This window comes from Xiphias gladius, chromosome 6 (assembly GCF_016859285.1).
Source record: "Xiphias gladius isolate SHS-SW01 ecotype Sanya breed wild chromosome 6, ASM1685928v1, whole genome shotgun sequence".
Lineage (NCBI taxonomy): Eukaryota > Metazoa > Chordata > Actinopteri > Istiophoriformes > Xiphiidae > Xiphias > Xiphias gladius.
In genome coordinates this window covers 5,132,086-5,147,875 of record NC_053405.1, presented here as the reverse complement: position 1 = coordinate 5,147,875, position 15,790 = coordinate 5,132,086, and the positions used below count along the sequence as shown (strand labels likewise).

General features: G+C 39.6%; 1 protein-coding gene across 1 annotated transcript; it reads right to left on the bottom strand.

The window, feature by feature from the left end:
* Positions 1-999: 999 nt before the first annotated feature.
* LOC120790692 (complement factor H-related protein 1-like) lies at positions 1,000-15,654 on the bottom strand. Its single transcript, XM_040128500.1, has 9 exons — positions 14,176-15,654; positions 13,075-13,233; positions 10,905-11,084; positions 9,685-9,882; positions 9,077-9,262; positions 7,502-7,681; positions 6,371-6,557; positions 2,959-3,101; positions 1,000-2,204 (listed from the first exon to the last, which is right to left on the bottom strand). Exons 1-9 carry the CDS (start codon positions 14,243-14,245, stop codon positions 2,017-2,019), a joined length of 1,491 nt encoding a protein of 496 aa, XP_039984434.1. The 5' UTR covers positions 14,246-15,654; the 3' UTR covers positions 1,000-2,016.
* Positions 15,655-15,790: the final 136 nt, after the last annotated feature.

Below are 15,790 nucleotides of genomic sequence, written 5' to 3'. Positions count from 1 at the left end.
TATTTATCAGTGCTGTTGAACTTTTTGGTTAAAAAAAAGTTGCGTTTCGAGCCACCTAATATAATTGCTGTATCGTTTTTAGAACTTGTAGCAAGGCTATAAGGCTAATTTAGTAAGTAAGGTAAAAGTTAAAGGGATACTAAGACAAAAAGTTCAATACATGTTGTTCTTTTGTTCCCTTTAAAAAAATATAATAATGTTGAAAAATCAAGGATTCAGAACAAAAATATATCAAATTATTTTCTTTTGAACTCTTGACTGGACGTTTTATTAGTACAGCTGTTTGAGTTGGTAACATTTTTAAAATCCACATCGGATTAACTGCTGAATTTAAAAAGAAGTTTATTTATAACGGTCTTGCCAGTACACAAAAGTGTGCCCAAAAAACACATCAGTACGTGAAATCACCGGGCACCACAGTACGCTAAATCATATAATCTTTGGTTGCACATGGATCTCATAAGTCAAATAACTTCCGCTCGTTGAAAACTCTTATTGGCACGAAGGCAGGAGCATTACACCGTCATCACACCTCACCCGCATGGTCCCCGTGCCAACGGGTCTTCCTTTGGTACACTTGAACTCAATTACATCGTTATGAGCTGCATACATCTTGTTGTAATCTCCATACTTGAATGCAATGTTATGTTGCATCGTGTCGCTCTCATTCACGATGCACGGATCTGCAAGAGATGATTTTTAATGACACGTTAAAACGTGCTGCATTCACAGCCATTGCCAGTGTTAGACTACTTGGATAAGTGTTTAGAGATAGTGGGTCGTTTCCAATGGGGTGAAAGAAGAATTCAGATCATTTTACTTAATGTGGCACTGATGAGTATTTTTATAAGGACAACGTATCAAACGACAAGGTGAATTAACCCAATGAATCTGGCGCGCTCCTCGGCTTTCTGGAGCTTTATGGTCAGTTTTAGCTCATTGTTAGGCTGTTCAGCCCACAGCTTTACTGTTTTGGTTCCCTCTCACTGCTCGTGAAGTGACAAATATTATCCCCCAGACGTTGGTAGAGACCAAAACAGAGCTAAAAGAGAGTGAACATTGGACACAAACACGACTCAGAATGAATGAAAATGTTGCTACATAACTGCTGGATGTGTAAATAAGCCGCCGTGACACCATATCAACTTAAAAGGTGATGATACGTCAGCGTTGTGTTCACGACTTGTTTTCACTGCCCCCATGTGCCCACAAAATTTATTGCAGGTTTAAGTAAAAGTAAAAACAACACAATTCAGAAATACTCAGTTAAAAGTAAAATTTCTACTTTCAAAATTTCACTAAAAGTATTTAAGACTTATTAGCAAAATGTAAGCACATACAAAAACAGTTAAAACTCTCACTATCCAGACAAAAGGGCCTCATGGTTCTATTATATTATTCGATTATTATTATTACTGAGGCATTCATAGGTAAGCAGCATTTTAATGTGTCTGGCTCCAGCGGAGCTAATTTTACCCATTTTACACACTGTTGGGTGGTTAATTTACTGTATGGAAGTGCATTGTATTGTACATGCTCGTTGTATGTTTTAAAATTTCTAATAATCTGCAGAGTAACTATAGCTGCCAAAAGACTAAAGGAATGAAAAGCACAACGTTCTCTGAAATGTGGAGTGGAAGTGTGAAGTAGCATAAAATCACACAGTGCCTGAGTAAATCTACTTAGTTACTTTAAATCACTGGTTCTTTCTATCATATAGAAACTTTATCCTTATTTTTGCCTGGTGACGTGATTTTAAAGCCTGGAGTTGGTGCGCGTAAGCACGCGTAAGCTATAAAAACAATAACTGCATAATAAATTACACACTACAGTAAAACCTTAACTGAACAGAAGGATGTTTGATTTATTAAAAAAAAAAAAAAAATCATACTGTGTCAAACTGTTACATCCAACCCCTGGAAACCATTTTGAATGTATAATTTGGATGAATTTTTCAACTACACAAACTTTTGCACGCAAGTCAATATGAGAAGCATGTAGATATGAGGAGAATTTTTACTTACTGAGGCATCTCAATCGTCCGGTCCATTCCCCGTTGACGCAGGTTCTGTACGGCTCACCCTCCATGGTGTAGTACTTCTGGCACATGTATTCAACCCGCTCATTGGGGCTGTACCGGCTTCTCATGGTGTACTTGATGTCTCCATCTGCAAGAGCTGGTGGAGTCTCACAGCCTGGAGGCTCTGAGAGAATGCGGGCAATGACGGTACAAGTATAGTTAAGTCACTTTTGGCTGTACGTACGTGCTTTATAAAACACATTTCGTGATCCCACTTCTCACTTCAGTCGATCAGTGTCACCCATTGCGCGGCTCGCGAAAACTGTGATTTTGGTGGCTCGCGTAGCAGCGAGTCATTATGTGATATTGCAGCCAATACACATGCGTAGTTCCTAAGATACTCGAAACAGCTGCACTGTTCAGACACGAGACGGCAGTATGGGCTACGCACACGGGACCTATCCTAGCTCCCTGTGGTGGTGGCAGTTTTGGTGGCCTTCTGAAAGGGCTGTTGGACAGCAAGCAGTGGGCGGGTGAAGGTTAATTAAAAAAAATAATACATACGCAGTACACTTCATCATAAGCATGCAACCTTTTTCACGTATGTCTGGGCTTTTACTAAAATTCCCTAAATATTGTGTCTGGAGCTTCTAACAATACGGAATAAGGCAGATCCCCCTGGTGCTAAGATAAACAAAGGCTGGTTTATAAGTTTGCACATGAAAAGTGTAACTTTCTCACCTCTCTGGCAAATTTTGCCTCTTTATTGTTTCAGGAAAAATAAATTCAGGTTTCAACATTTGATTAAAAGACTAATTAAAATGGATGTTTCTGTGTCCATCTTCAGCTACATGATGGCAATTGTACCGTCGTAACACTACGGTACAATTCCAGAGAATCATTCGTCTGAAATCTGTCACATTGCCCAGGAATCTTACCAGTCTGGGACAATGCAACGTCCATGTTCACCCACAGGACAAAAAGACAAAGAAGCAGAGAGAATCTCATAGTGATGGTCCAGGTAATCGAGGTCCCGTAGCCAGGAGCTCCTCCCGCGGAGTCAGCGCTTGCCTCTGTATAGTTTTACAGATGAAAGAGTTTCTACACAGTGGTTATAACTAAACTGCCGCAGAAGCTTTGGGAACTTTGCTAAGAGCCCTCCTCCACCAAACAGACTTTGTTTTACTAACTGGTCAAGATTGAACTATGTGCCTGTACTTTGTAAACAAACTTGGACGACAAGTAGATGCACCTGTAATGAAATCCAATACGACTGTTCTGCCATAAAGTCTACTTTTATGATCAGTTTTTGTTGACACTTTCATAGAGGTGTTCATTTATTTATATACTTTTTTTAAGCACTGAGGTCATAGTTAGCGATACTGGACCGGATTATATCCAGAGGTGTTCTATTCTTATATTCTGCCCCGCTCATGTACAGTATGTACTAAATAGAGAGGACAAAAGATGTAGAAACACCTCTGATATAATGTAGTCGTCTATTTACAACACCGCTTTTACCTGTGACCTCGATAATATACGTATAATAGAATTTATACATTTCAGACAATGTCACCAAGTAACTGGACATTATAAACCATGCAAAGCTAATTAAGGCAGTGCTGTCTTGCTGGACCACATTAGACTGTGCAGGTGTACATAATAACTGAATGTACCTATCTACATCTTTTCTCAATATCCACACAGTTGGACCTGTAGATTATAATTATTTTAAGTGTACAATAGCCGGTACCTCTGGGGGAACACAAATGGTCCTCAGTGTGTGTCTCAGAAATCTTAAAGGAGTGGTTTGACACATTGGGAAATACACATATTGGCTCTACCATGTATGCCTACCACCACCACCATGTATAAATATGTCACAAGTCTAGATTAGAAAACAAAAACACTGTCGGTATATATAATCCGGGCAGCAGTTATGTTTCCTCCGATACAATCTTTGGTAAAACAAAGGTATATCAATGGATTTTGTAGGCGACACGGCTGCAGTGACGATCTCCAATCAAACTGTCACATGCAACAACTGGAAACCATTTAAATAATGATTACATCACTACACTTAAAGCTGCTCTACGTACGTTTATTGCTATCGCTACATAGCCGACGTTAGCATTAACAGCTGTGTATTTACCAAGAGCAAGAATACGTTAACAAAACTGAGGTCTGTAAGGATGGATGTTATAGGAGGGCTGTTGGATTAGACTGCATTAGATTTTGCAGGTGTACCTAATAAAGGGGCAACATAGAATATATATATATATATACACATATAATATGATTTTCATAATAAATATTCATTGCACAGAATGCGATATGAATATTAGGTATGAGGACTGTAATGTATTCAACCCGCTCATTATGTTATTATTGTATTTTTTTTTTTTTTTTTACCTGTACATTGTTGAGAACTGATCCAACCATTTTTTTTCCACAGGTTATGATGACCCTACTATCTGACCAGTGAACACTTTAGTTCCCACTTTACCATTTATTTGAATTCATATACACATAAATATATATATATATATAAATATAATATATATCAGCTAATAAATACATATATATATATATATATGTATATGTATGTATATATGTATGTGTGCATATGTATTTAAATATATATACATGTATTTATATTTATATATATATATATATATGTATGTGTGCATATGTATTTAAATATATATACATGTATTTATATATATATATATATATATATATATATGTATATATATATATACACACACACATACACACATACATAGATGTGTGTTTATATATATATATATATATATGTATATATATGAAACTGATCTATGTAAGCAGATGTTTACTGGGGAACAGATGCTTTCTCTCATAATACATGTATGTGATTATGGAAGCTGAAAACAGACTGAGTGAATATTTATGTTTTTTTTTAATTAAAACTGCCACAGTTGACAACGCTGAGGTAGACACAGGAGATCAGCTAATGACTGCGCTTCATAACAGGTCTGACTATTTACTCTTGTTAATCATTTACATGTTTGTTCAGCCTTCTCATCATTTCCAGTTGACTAACAGCCTTTACTGGCAACTGGGCAGGACAAGCACACCATCAACACACCTCTGACGCATTGCCAGTGTGCCGACACGTCTTCCTCTGGTACAGGTGAACTCGATATAATCACCATGCTGTGCATATAGCTTTGTTTCATAGGTAAATCTGAGTTCGATATTTTGTTTGATCAGGACTTCAGTATCCACAGTGCAGGGTCCTGTGAGAGATAATGAAAAATTATTAGTATTTCATTAAAGTCGGGAATGACTGCACAGTCTGGTTCATGTTGCTGGTGTTTCACTGACCAGAATACCTCACCTTAACCTTTTCAAATACACCGTCCCACCTGTGGGACGCTTTGGCCTTCATAATGCTACAACGGGTGTGTTTCGGTCTGTACGGGACTCAGTCTTCACACAACCTTGACAACTTAAAAACTGTTTGAAATCTCTAAGTCCGATTTTCTGATTCCATCTCTGGAAAGAATTTAGGACCCTCATATTACTGCGACAGCTGACACAGAATTGGTTCAGACGTGTGACCCCAAAGTGTTTTCCACACAGAAGGTCTAACCACAGGCCTTATGTTTCCTCGTTCATGCCAAAAAAATAAGGGAGGCCAAAACAAAACTTACATTTCTACCATGCTTTGTGCCTCTGTAACTTTGGTTCAGCCTCTCTTGATGCTTTTTTTGGTTGTAAAATTTAAGGAGTTAAATGTAATCACTAACATATTATGTTAGAATACTATCACAAGTTTGGACGGATTGTTAAAAGGCAGGCCTGCTGCACATGTTAAATAGCTGTTGCTTATTCATTGCTCTTTACGGCTTTGGTTGCCACCTTTATGTCAATATGCTCTGACTCATTAATATAACATGGTAATATTAAACTGCTACGTGCGAAAAACTGAAATCCTTTCGTGCAACATGGAAAATGTAAAGTGGATTGAAACTTACTGAGGCATCTCATCTCTCCGGTCCAATCACCGTTGTTGCACGTTTTGAAGGGCCCACCCTGCACCCCTGCACTTGCAGACAGTTAGCCGTGCTTACAGACGGCGAAATATGCAGTTATTGTATTTTTGTCTGCCTGGGAAGAGGAGTTTTCTCCAGAAAAGCTGACATGACCCTTCCTCTCAGCCCAGTAAAGAGCCAAGATGGGACACGTAGACTTTATTGTCATAATAAGTGTTCAGGCAGAGTGAGCATATTGTAAGTTTTTACTGGATCAATACATGACTGAATTAGTACACGACTCTCACATCCAGTTGACAAAATAAACCCCTACAGGCAAGTCGGCAGTACTATCACACCATCAATACACCTCTGACGCATTGCCACTGTGCCGAGACGTCTTCCTCTGGTACACGCGAACTCCATATAATCAAGATGGGTTGAATACAGCTTTTTTTCATAGGTATATCTGAATGCAATATTATTTTTGTTCATGACTTCAGTATCCACAGTGCAGGGTTCTGCAAAATATAACAGATACACAGCATTTTCTTAATGTCAGGATTGACCAGCACACTCCATATACTTATTGTTAGTCTCGTTTACAAAAACCATATATTTTGTGCTTGAAAACTAAATACATCTACCCAGATGTAATCAGTAACATACTCTATTGCAATGCTCAACATTTAGAGCAAACGTTACCGGCCAGTAAACTTATTATTATTATTAAAGTTATTTTGCCTTCGTTTTATGACCTAAATAAGTGCAGACACTGCATTCTGCCTTTAAACAACACTCAGAGGAAAACACTGTATCTGCAAACAAAATCTGTTCTTTCACCTGTCCATTGGAACAGTTTTTTTTTAAGAAAAAAAAAGATATTTCACAGCTACAGATTTACAGGTAGGAAAAAGTCAGTAAGTGAATTTAGCTTAAGCTAAGGCTAGCCATGGCTATCTCCCCCAGCTAGCTTTCACATGCTACGGCTGACCAGTTGCCCGTCTCTCCGTGACGATTGTACATCCTGTCTCGCAGAGATTTCATGTTTCGGTGACACGGTTATTTTTGTAATATAGAACAGATGTTGAAAAGTCAGCTTCCTGTCTTCACTCTAATTTCACCAAACATTCAGGTTAGTTAATGCATTTGGCTTTGTAGAGTGTTGTCTCTATTGTCGGCATAATTTCTGACACATTTTTGCCTATTTTTTTATTCTTTAGTGCTTGTCTGCCTCTATGTTGTAATGTGCAATGACTGCACTTTGTCATGGCACTGTACACTTAATATGTTAACATTACTCTTCTTGTGTTCGCATGTAGCAGACATGCAAACGCTGGGAACCAAAATTAGTCCCGCCTATGCACACAGATGGCAGAATTAAAAAATACAAATGTAAACAACTACATGCGAGACTGAAATCATTTTGTGCAACATGGAAAATGTAAAGTGGATTGAAACTTACTGAGGCATCTCATCTCTCCGGTCCAATCACCGTTGTTGCACGTTTTGAAGGGCCCATCCTGCATAGTGTGGTATTTCTGACAGACGTATTCAACCCGTTCATTATGCGCGTATCTGTACTTTTGAGTTTCCCTGGTGTCTCCATTGTCGAGAGGTGGCGGTCTCTCACAACCCAAAGGAGCTAAAAGAACGTGGGCCGTGACAGAGAGTACGAGTTTAGGCGTTATTGTGCATTATGACATTTTCACCTGAAATAACAGGTCTTTGACTCTGCTCTGTCTTCACATATTTTGTGGCCATTCAAGTCAATGTAATAATATTGTAAAGACAATGATGTAAAAATTTCCAGAAAAACTCCCCAAATCTTTTTCTTATATAAGTTTGTATGTATGTATATGGATCCATTTAGAGTTTTTGTGACCGTATTTAGATGTTGTGCTACAAAGTGCACGGTGGTGGTCACGTGACAGACAGAGACTGCCAAAGACAATCAGTTCAGCAGACGTGCTATTGCCGTGAATATTGAAAGAATGTAATCAGTGCCAATGGAGAGACTTGTTAGCACTGTGTTGGTTTGGCCAGCCCCGTCGGTCACATAACCTTTGTCTTACAAATCATACTGGTCCCTTGAAAGTGTCCTGAAGCTGCATAGGCTCTGCATATTTTTCATCTGCAGTGGAAGGGTTTCCTATATATAGATATAGACTAATACAGACTGTGTTTACATACAGCACAGCACCACAAAGGGTAGTTGCCGGGGCCGATGGTGAACATACAAATCGCGGGACTTTGAAAGCAGAGATCAAGATTCGTACCTTGGGTCCCCTGTGTGGTTAGATTTCGGCAATAAAACAGTTTGGTTAAAGTTAGAGAAAGATCTTGGTTTCGGTTAAATTTCAAAACGGTAAACATGTAGTTTCTCGAGCTTCAAGTCCATGCAGACTTTCTCTGTTTCAAACGGCGATCTGTCCTTGACCTGAACGCTGCCGGTGCCTCAGCATAACCATAAAGAAAAGGTTATTAACGGTTTAGTTGCAAAGGGCAGATATTGCGTTGCGAAATTGGATAATTTGGTGGAAAACACATTGTGAACCAAACCACCTCCAGATGTGGTCTGGTCGATCTGATCGCATTCTGGTTTCTCAGTGTTCTGCGTGCACTGTCCTACATTTATTCTTATCCAGATAAAGGATCCAGATACAAAGTGCATGTTAACAGCAAGGGACAACGGGGTCTAAGTTACAGTCACAGGTTATGAAACCTCAAACACTCAGAAACACTAAGTATAACTATTATGATACTGGAAGAAAAAACTATCAGCACAAATGTAATATGTATCAAATTGGCATCTTTCTCACAAATAAACAGCTGGGTTGAGCTTGAAGTGACCTCACAGACCAGAGATAACAGTTTCAGAATGAATTGGAATAAATTGCTCCACAGACATTTGCAGTTTCAAGGCAAATCAAGGCGTCTGAGATGACAATGCATCGGCTCTTGTCCCATCATTTCTCTAAATAAGTAGCAGGAGGACAAAAAACAAAAAAACAGCACAAAAAAAAAAAAATTGACATACCGCCACATGTCGGAAAGGGATGACTCCACTCTCCATTTTCCAAACACTCAACTTCTGCTTTCCCCTGAATAAAGTCACTTCGCAGGCGGCAAGAAAACCTTAACTTCTGTCCTGGTGTTAGTTGATTGCCTGGTGCATGTGTCCTGAGGTGTACGTTGTCTGGTACTCCTGTGACTTTGCATGTGTCTGTTTTGAAGAGGAGAATCTGTTTTGTCAGCAGGTTAATATAGTATAGACACTAGCACAAAAATATTTTTTAAATAACAATGGATCAAATGACTAGTTTTATCAGCTGGTTAGGAACATGACTCCAAATGAAGGAGAATGTTGATCTGTGTTTGCTGGACGTGTGACTCTTTGGCAACAAGTTTGCCATAGCAACTTATAGAAGGATAATCAGTGTCAGTGTCGTATTCACAGTTTGTTTCTGCTGCCCTTTAAGGGCCAAAAAAAAAACAAACAAAAAAAACTATAATTGCAGGTTTAATTCCACTCAATCCTGCAGATCCGTGTCAGTAAAATTGCTTCAAAGCCTTAATAAATTACTCCACAGCCACTGCAATTATAAGATCTTCTAAAATTTTGTACACTGTCACATTGATCCTTACCTGTGCAAGAAGGGAATGGATTATCCCACTGTCCGTCGTGACCACATGTCAGCACTGAACTGCCATTCAGATATTTTCCAGGACCGTCACAGCTGAATCTGAGGACGTGGTCAGGAAGTATGGGATTGGCATGTTCTGGTAAACCTCGCACGGTAACCCCTGCATCTGCAGGTGGGAGGTCGCAGTTTGTCGCTGAATCTAAACACAAACAGTCGTTAAATGACGACACGAAGAAGAAAAAGCTGAGCAAGGGGAACAATTCTGATGTAGAAGTACGCGCACTTCATCGGCAAGCGTGACAAAGTAGAGTTGCAACACAGAAAAGAGCTCGTGCTGTAATCACATGTTGCAATTATGTCAATAATTGGTCAATTTACTTATGAACTCCTGAGTTAAAACAAATTCTTGAACACTCACGTCCTTCTCATGGAATCGTGTAATATTATTGGCTTCATCTATTTGTTAATATATTGGCTTTTTGGCATTCAAACATGAGTCTGTTACATAAATGTTCCATAATGTATCCAACATGACAGGACCATTACTGAGACAGCTTCAATGCCCGTGCGATATTTGATTCCTGTTTTTGTTTCAGACTTCTTCTTTTCCCCTGTGCTATAAGGGAAAAAAAAAAAACAACAATGGATGAAAACACATATTCGGAGACTCATCTGTGTGTGAATGAGTCAATTTTCAAACTGGTTTTTATGTTAGTTTCTGTACAAGAGAAGATATCAAATAATAATAAAAACCGTTCTGACAGTTGCAGGTGGAACAAGATGCATATTCAACGTCTCTCCTGTTTGTTTGGCCTTGTGGTTCTGTGGACTTCAAGAGTGATGTGATGGCATTCAATCCAGACTTTAACCATGTTTGAAATGTTATAGAAGTGTTACCCGGTCGGACCTAGACAGACTGACATTAGAACTGTGACTCTAGCGACTGGGTTTTGTTTTTTTGTTTTTTAAACGATGAACTAATACTTGAGAAAATTTCTCTGAAAAATGTCTGAAAGACACTTACGCCTTTCCCCTTAAGAAACCCTAAAATGGAAATGGATCTTTTAAAACTATTATGAATTGAAGACTGTAACAGTTTCCATTTTTTGTAACCCTAATTACTGCAACCCGCTAGGTGATTCAATAGATCCAAGGGACACCAACGACAGTAGTCATTGAGTTGCTGACTGAAGTCGCAGAACAGAAAGCTGATCAACTTACAGAGGCATGCTCCCTGATGGACTGCCAGCCAGCCCTCGTCCGAGCATACGTATTTGATGGTTGAACCCGATGTGTATCCAGATTCACAGGTGAAATGTATTATGTTTCCTTCTTGGTACTCAGGTCTCTTGGTCTCTTCTGAAATGTAGGCATGAGGTACATCCGGGAGCGTCGCACATGCTAACAAACAATGACACGGCAACATGGGAAAGGAAGAGGAAATTACACACATTGTCTCATCAGTTGCGTGGCAAATGTGTAGTTATTTAAAAAGGCTCAGGCAAAGGTCTTTACTGTAAGACGTTAACGACGACCACAACACTGAAGGGCTCCCAATCACTTGATCCTGATCAAGCTCACCATTTCTGATACCGTGCAGTTCACGTTCTTATATAGCTATTGTGGGAGGTGAGCTGGCATACACCCCTTGCTATAATAGACATATCAATAAAAAAATTCACTTGTAGATGTTATTTTGTATTTCTGTAGTACTACAGCAATAAGAAAGCTGAGGCCCTAAGATCTTTACTTGGGAGCCCTTCAACGCTGCAGAAATTCTTCTCTTTTCATTCTCCACTGTTGCGGATAACTGAAGGGCTTGGCTATGGTTCATGATCCAGTGTAAATTTTTGTTTTGACTTTATCAATAAACCAAGTCCTCACATACATTTCTATTTCACACAGGCTTTTCCCTCCACCCCCGGCGCTATGGGCTTAACCTTTCATCCTAGCAGATCCACAGACTGGTATATTGAGACAGCCAACCAGGGTTGAGAGAGCCAGTTATGGGCCCCTTAAAAACGAACAAGTTCACTAACCACTGCATCCACTTTTAATCGACTTTTGAGCGCAAAATGCTACACACAGATCCCCGGGACTACTTCAGGACTCATTCAATGGTTAAATGCCCAAACCACCCAACACAGCAACTGGCAAAGACAGTTGTGAAATGCTTGGTAAAATGTATTACCTTGCTTTGTGTCCAGCATGTCAAAAACAATGGCATCTTTGCGGTTACTTTAGAGGAAAAACTTGCTCTCCCCCTCTTAGGCTTCTTCTAGGAGTTGTGTCATCTTTGGAATCTATCAGAATGGATGCAACGCATACTACATCTGGGCTACCTACTTCGGTCTTCCACCGGGATATGGGAGATACTTATACCCTCCCAGAAAGGAGCGGCAGCTCTGTCTAGTGAACGTGTGGAACCGAAAGCGAAAGTCAGTGTTGGTGGTTCCAGCAGAGGACGGGGAGAGGGACCGTTACTCTGGATATTTTCTGGTTCCCAAGAAAACCGGAAACATGAGACCCATCCTGGATCGTTGCCTTCTGAATGCTTTAATTGTCTGCCTTGGACTGCGTTTATTACCACTGGACACACCAAGATGAGACCGTTACTAAACTGAGGCAAATATTTAAAAAAAAAAAGGTCTTATTGATGGTTTTAGTGACCCTGTCCATTTCCCCAGAGTTTATACTTAGTACCACTAAGGGGATGGGTGGAACGGGAGGCCTAGAGGCTGGCATAACAAAAACAGGACCCACACTAGGCAACGTAGATGGCTCCTTCACTTGCTATGACACCACGTGCTGCCGTCAAGCCACTTCCTGTCGCTAATTGTGGTCCAGGTCCCGGTGGCAGCATGCTGCTGGCAGGGTAGCCCAGATGTCCCTCTTCCTAGCCACATCCTCTAACTCTTTCTGGGGCATCCTGAGGTGTTCTCAGCCTGCTTTGAAAATGTAATCCAAATGTTCTGGGTCACAGCTGTGGTCTCTTCCCAACTGGACATGCCCAGAACACCTCAAAAGGGAGGCGAAGGATAGAGGCGATCACTGTAACTCCTCTCTCCATTCTTTCCGTTTTATACTTTGAGCTTCTCTGTGTGGGTGATTTGGGGCAGTTGTAGCTCAGCTGGTGCCGGGGGCTTGACCATTACTGGCACGGTTGGTGTTTTGACACCAGAAGTCTTCCTGTCTGCATCTTTAAGACTTCTTTACACTGAACCCCAAATTATTCCCATTGCATGTGTATTACAAAAAATGCTGAATCTAATGCTATGAATTTTATGTTCAAGGTTCATCTTGAACATAGATGATTTACTACACCCAAATTGCAACACCAGTAGACATTCAGTCAAGATGAAAGAGTAGAACAGAAAGCCATTTAACTCACAGTAGCATTTTCCCTGACGGACTGCCAGCCAGCCATCACTTGTGCATAAGTATTTGGAGGTTTGAGCCGACTTGTAGCCCGATTCACAAGTGAAATTTATCACATCTCCTTCTTGGTATTCGGGTTGGGCGTAGGGAACATCTGGGAGGTTTGAACAAACTAAGAGACAAAAACATGGCAGCAGGAGAATAATTCCAAGATCTTACAGTGTTTTTAATCAACTGTTTGCTTCATATACAGATGAAAAAAGATGTGGGATGGCGCTGAACACAGAACACTACTATAAAATTCAAGGATGTCTGCAACACGGAATTGCTCCCAAAATAATTATAAAGACTGCGTAAAAAAATCTTTTAATTGCGTGATCTTCATCAGGTAAAGCATTTTTTGACACACTTCACCTTCTTACACAGGTGGTGTACATCTCACTATTAGTTAGCTAAACCAGTTTTTATGTTCAAATGGTTTAAATGGAGCATTTATAATCTACATTAATCCAGAAAAATCCTCAGCCACAAATCTTGAAAAAGCATTTATAAGACATTACAACAAGATGTGAGCTCATAAAGTCGCTCATAATGCTAATAAAAATAAATATTAGAATGGAAGTAATAGATCAAAAATGAGAACTAGAAGTAAAAGTTATCGAATTTACTTTTTGTAATAAAACATTTAATAAAAACAGATCACATGAACTGGCCTGTGTCCAAACTGCAACACTTTCACACTAGTTAATGACATAACTGTACACAAACATGGGCATTTTAAAATCCAACATTGATACCCATGCGATATAAGAAACAGGTAATTCTTCTCAAGTCTATGAGTCACGTCGACGTAAAAGATTAAGAGTTTTTTTCATCGGGAGCCATTCAGTGCGTTAAAATCCTTTAATGTCCATAGTGCACAAATGCCCACACGCATATGCCCCGATGATTCTGTTTTACTACTACGAAACAAAACCTGCTATTTACACAGGAGCTTTTTTCTTCTCTTTGCGTACAGTGTCCTCCATTAAACTAAACCCTGTCTATATTCTCCACAAAGCTAAATCGTAAGACTTCAGTATTTAAAAAAAAAAAAAGAAAAAAAAATTCTTACCATTCTTTGATAAAGACACTTCCACATTCCCCCACAGGTGGAGAAACAAAAGGATAAAAGATAAATGCATGCTCCTTTGACAAACGTTGAGCAGAATTCCTGCACATTTGTCCCCAGCTCGAGTCCCCAGGGATCACTGATATTCAAAACAGGGACTGCCCCCTGGGACTGTGCAACGCACGTTGCATTGCAAAAAAACAAACACACACTGTTTGCGATATTAAAGGTTCCAGAATTTCCTACAAATAGCATCCTTTGTGTGTTCAGAATCAATTTACATACTCTCTCATACTAGCATCCTATCAATCTCATTCATGTGATTGGCTGTGAAGGAACATGTTCTCAGCCTGATCATTTAAAGAGCTTTGGTTTTTAAGTTCATTTTCAGTTAGTATTCGAATATAAACTTACGATCACCGATTGCTGCCTAGATTATGCTCACTATCAATGTTTTTATTTTTCCAATTCAAGAGACGTCCTACGGAGTGGGTCAGGGTGGATGGTTGGGGGTACAAAGCACAGGACTTTGATGGAGACCAGGTTTCCCATCCTGTGTTCCACATAGTCTTGTTAGGCTTAGGTCACTAAAACAGTTTTTTTTTTTAATGTTGGTTGTGGTTTCGGTTTCATATCGAAATAAATCGATCACATTGTCCTTCAAGTCAGTGTTGACTTTTTCAATACTTAAAAGATAATTCTGGTGACATTCTGTTCGTTTTTTCACTGTCAACAAGTCCCACACAGAAACCAACAATAAATTGATCCTGCTAACAAGTATTGCCTGTGTGGCCAAAGCCTGATATGTTACTGTGTTCCTCTGCGCCACAGAGTTCCCTTTGTTGTCCGAAAAGAATTAAAAATGTGTAAGTTAGCTACACCTTTTGCACCGGCTGGCATGCTCCTTCATTGTGGTCAACGTGCGCACTGTAGTTTATTTTGAGTCAATCCTAAACAAACCGTCCTGCTGCCATAGACATTCACGAAAGCGCCAAATCCGTGGCTGAAAACGGTCCCCAACAAATGCACTCTTTACTCCGGTTTGGGAAATAACGTCGTCTTCAGTAGGAACGAAAGGACTTGGGGTAAAGAGCGACAGACAGGCCGAGGGTCCTCAGCCTCCAGTATTCAGTATTCAGGGATGTACTCACCAATTGTTGGTTTTGGTCTTTTTACGGTATTTGTTGAAAAAAATAGTTGTACAATGCCAGCCTTATCCTTTAAGTACAGTTCTTTAGTACACCCATAAGGAAGCAACATCGCCTAATATCTCAGGGTAGGAAAACAGGTCTGAGTGGTCCAAAATTTTTAGACTGACATATTTTAAACTATTATTGGGGTTAGGATTAGAAAGCATGGTGGCAAAATCAGAAATTATAGAGACAGACTGACATTTTGACTGTTTTGGCTGGAAGTTGACAGAACCAAAAATACGGAACATCAACAGCTTTACCCTTCAGCCAAGATCACAATCTTTCCCTAATCACATCCAAGTGGTTTCAGTTCCCTCAACATAACTAAACAAAATGTTAAAAACAAGTATATTGAACAAAAATGTTGAACATGTTGCATTGAACATTCATGAAACAGTTTACAGATAAATTCCATATAAACCTTT

Bases quoted from the DNA above. Each gene is read 5' to 3' on its own strand.
- LOC120790692 (XM_040128500.1), bottom strand. From the start codon at position 14,245: ATGCATTTATCTTTTATCCTTTTGTTTCTCCACCTGTGGGGGAATGTG. The intron at 6,558-7,501 runs GTAAGTTTCAAT...TATATTTTGCAG, and splicing joins CGGAGAGATGAGATGCCTCA to AACCCTGCACTGTGGATACT. The intron at 3,102-6,370 runs GTAGGGGTTTAT...TCATCTGTAAAA, and splicing joins ATAGTACTGCCGACTTGCCT to CTATACAGAGGCAAGCGCTG.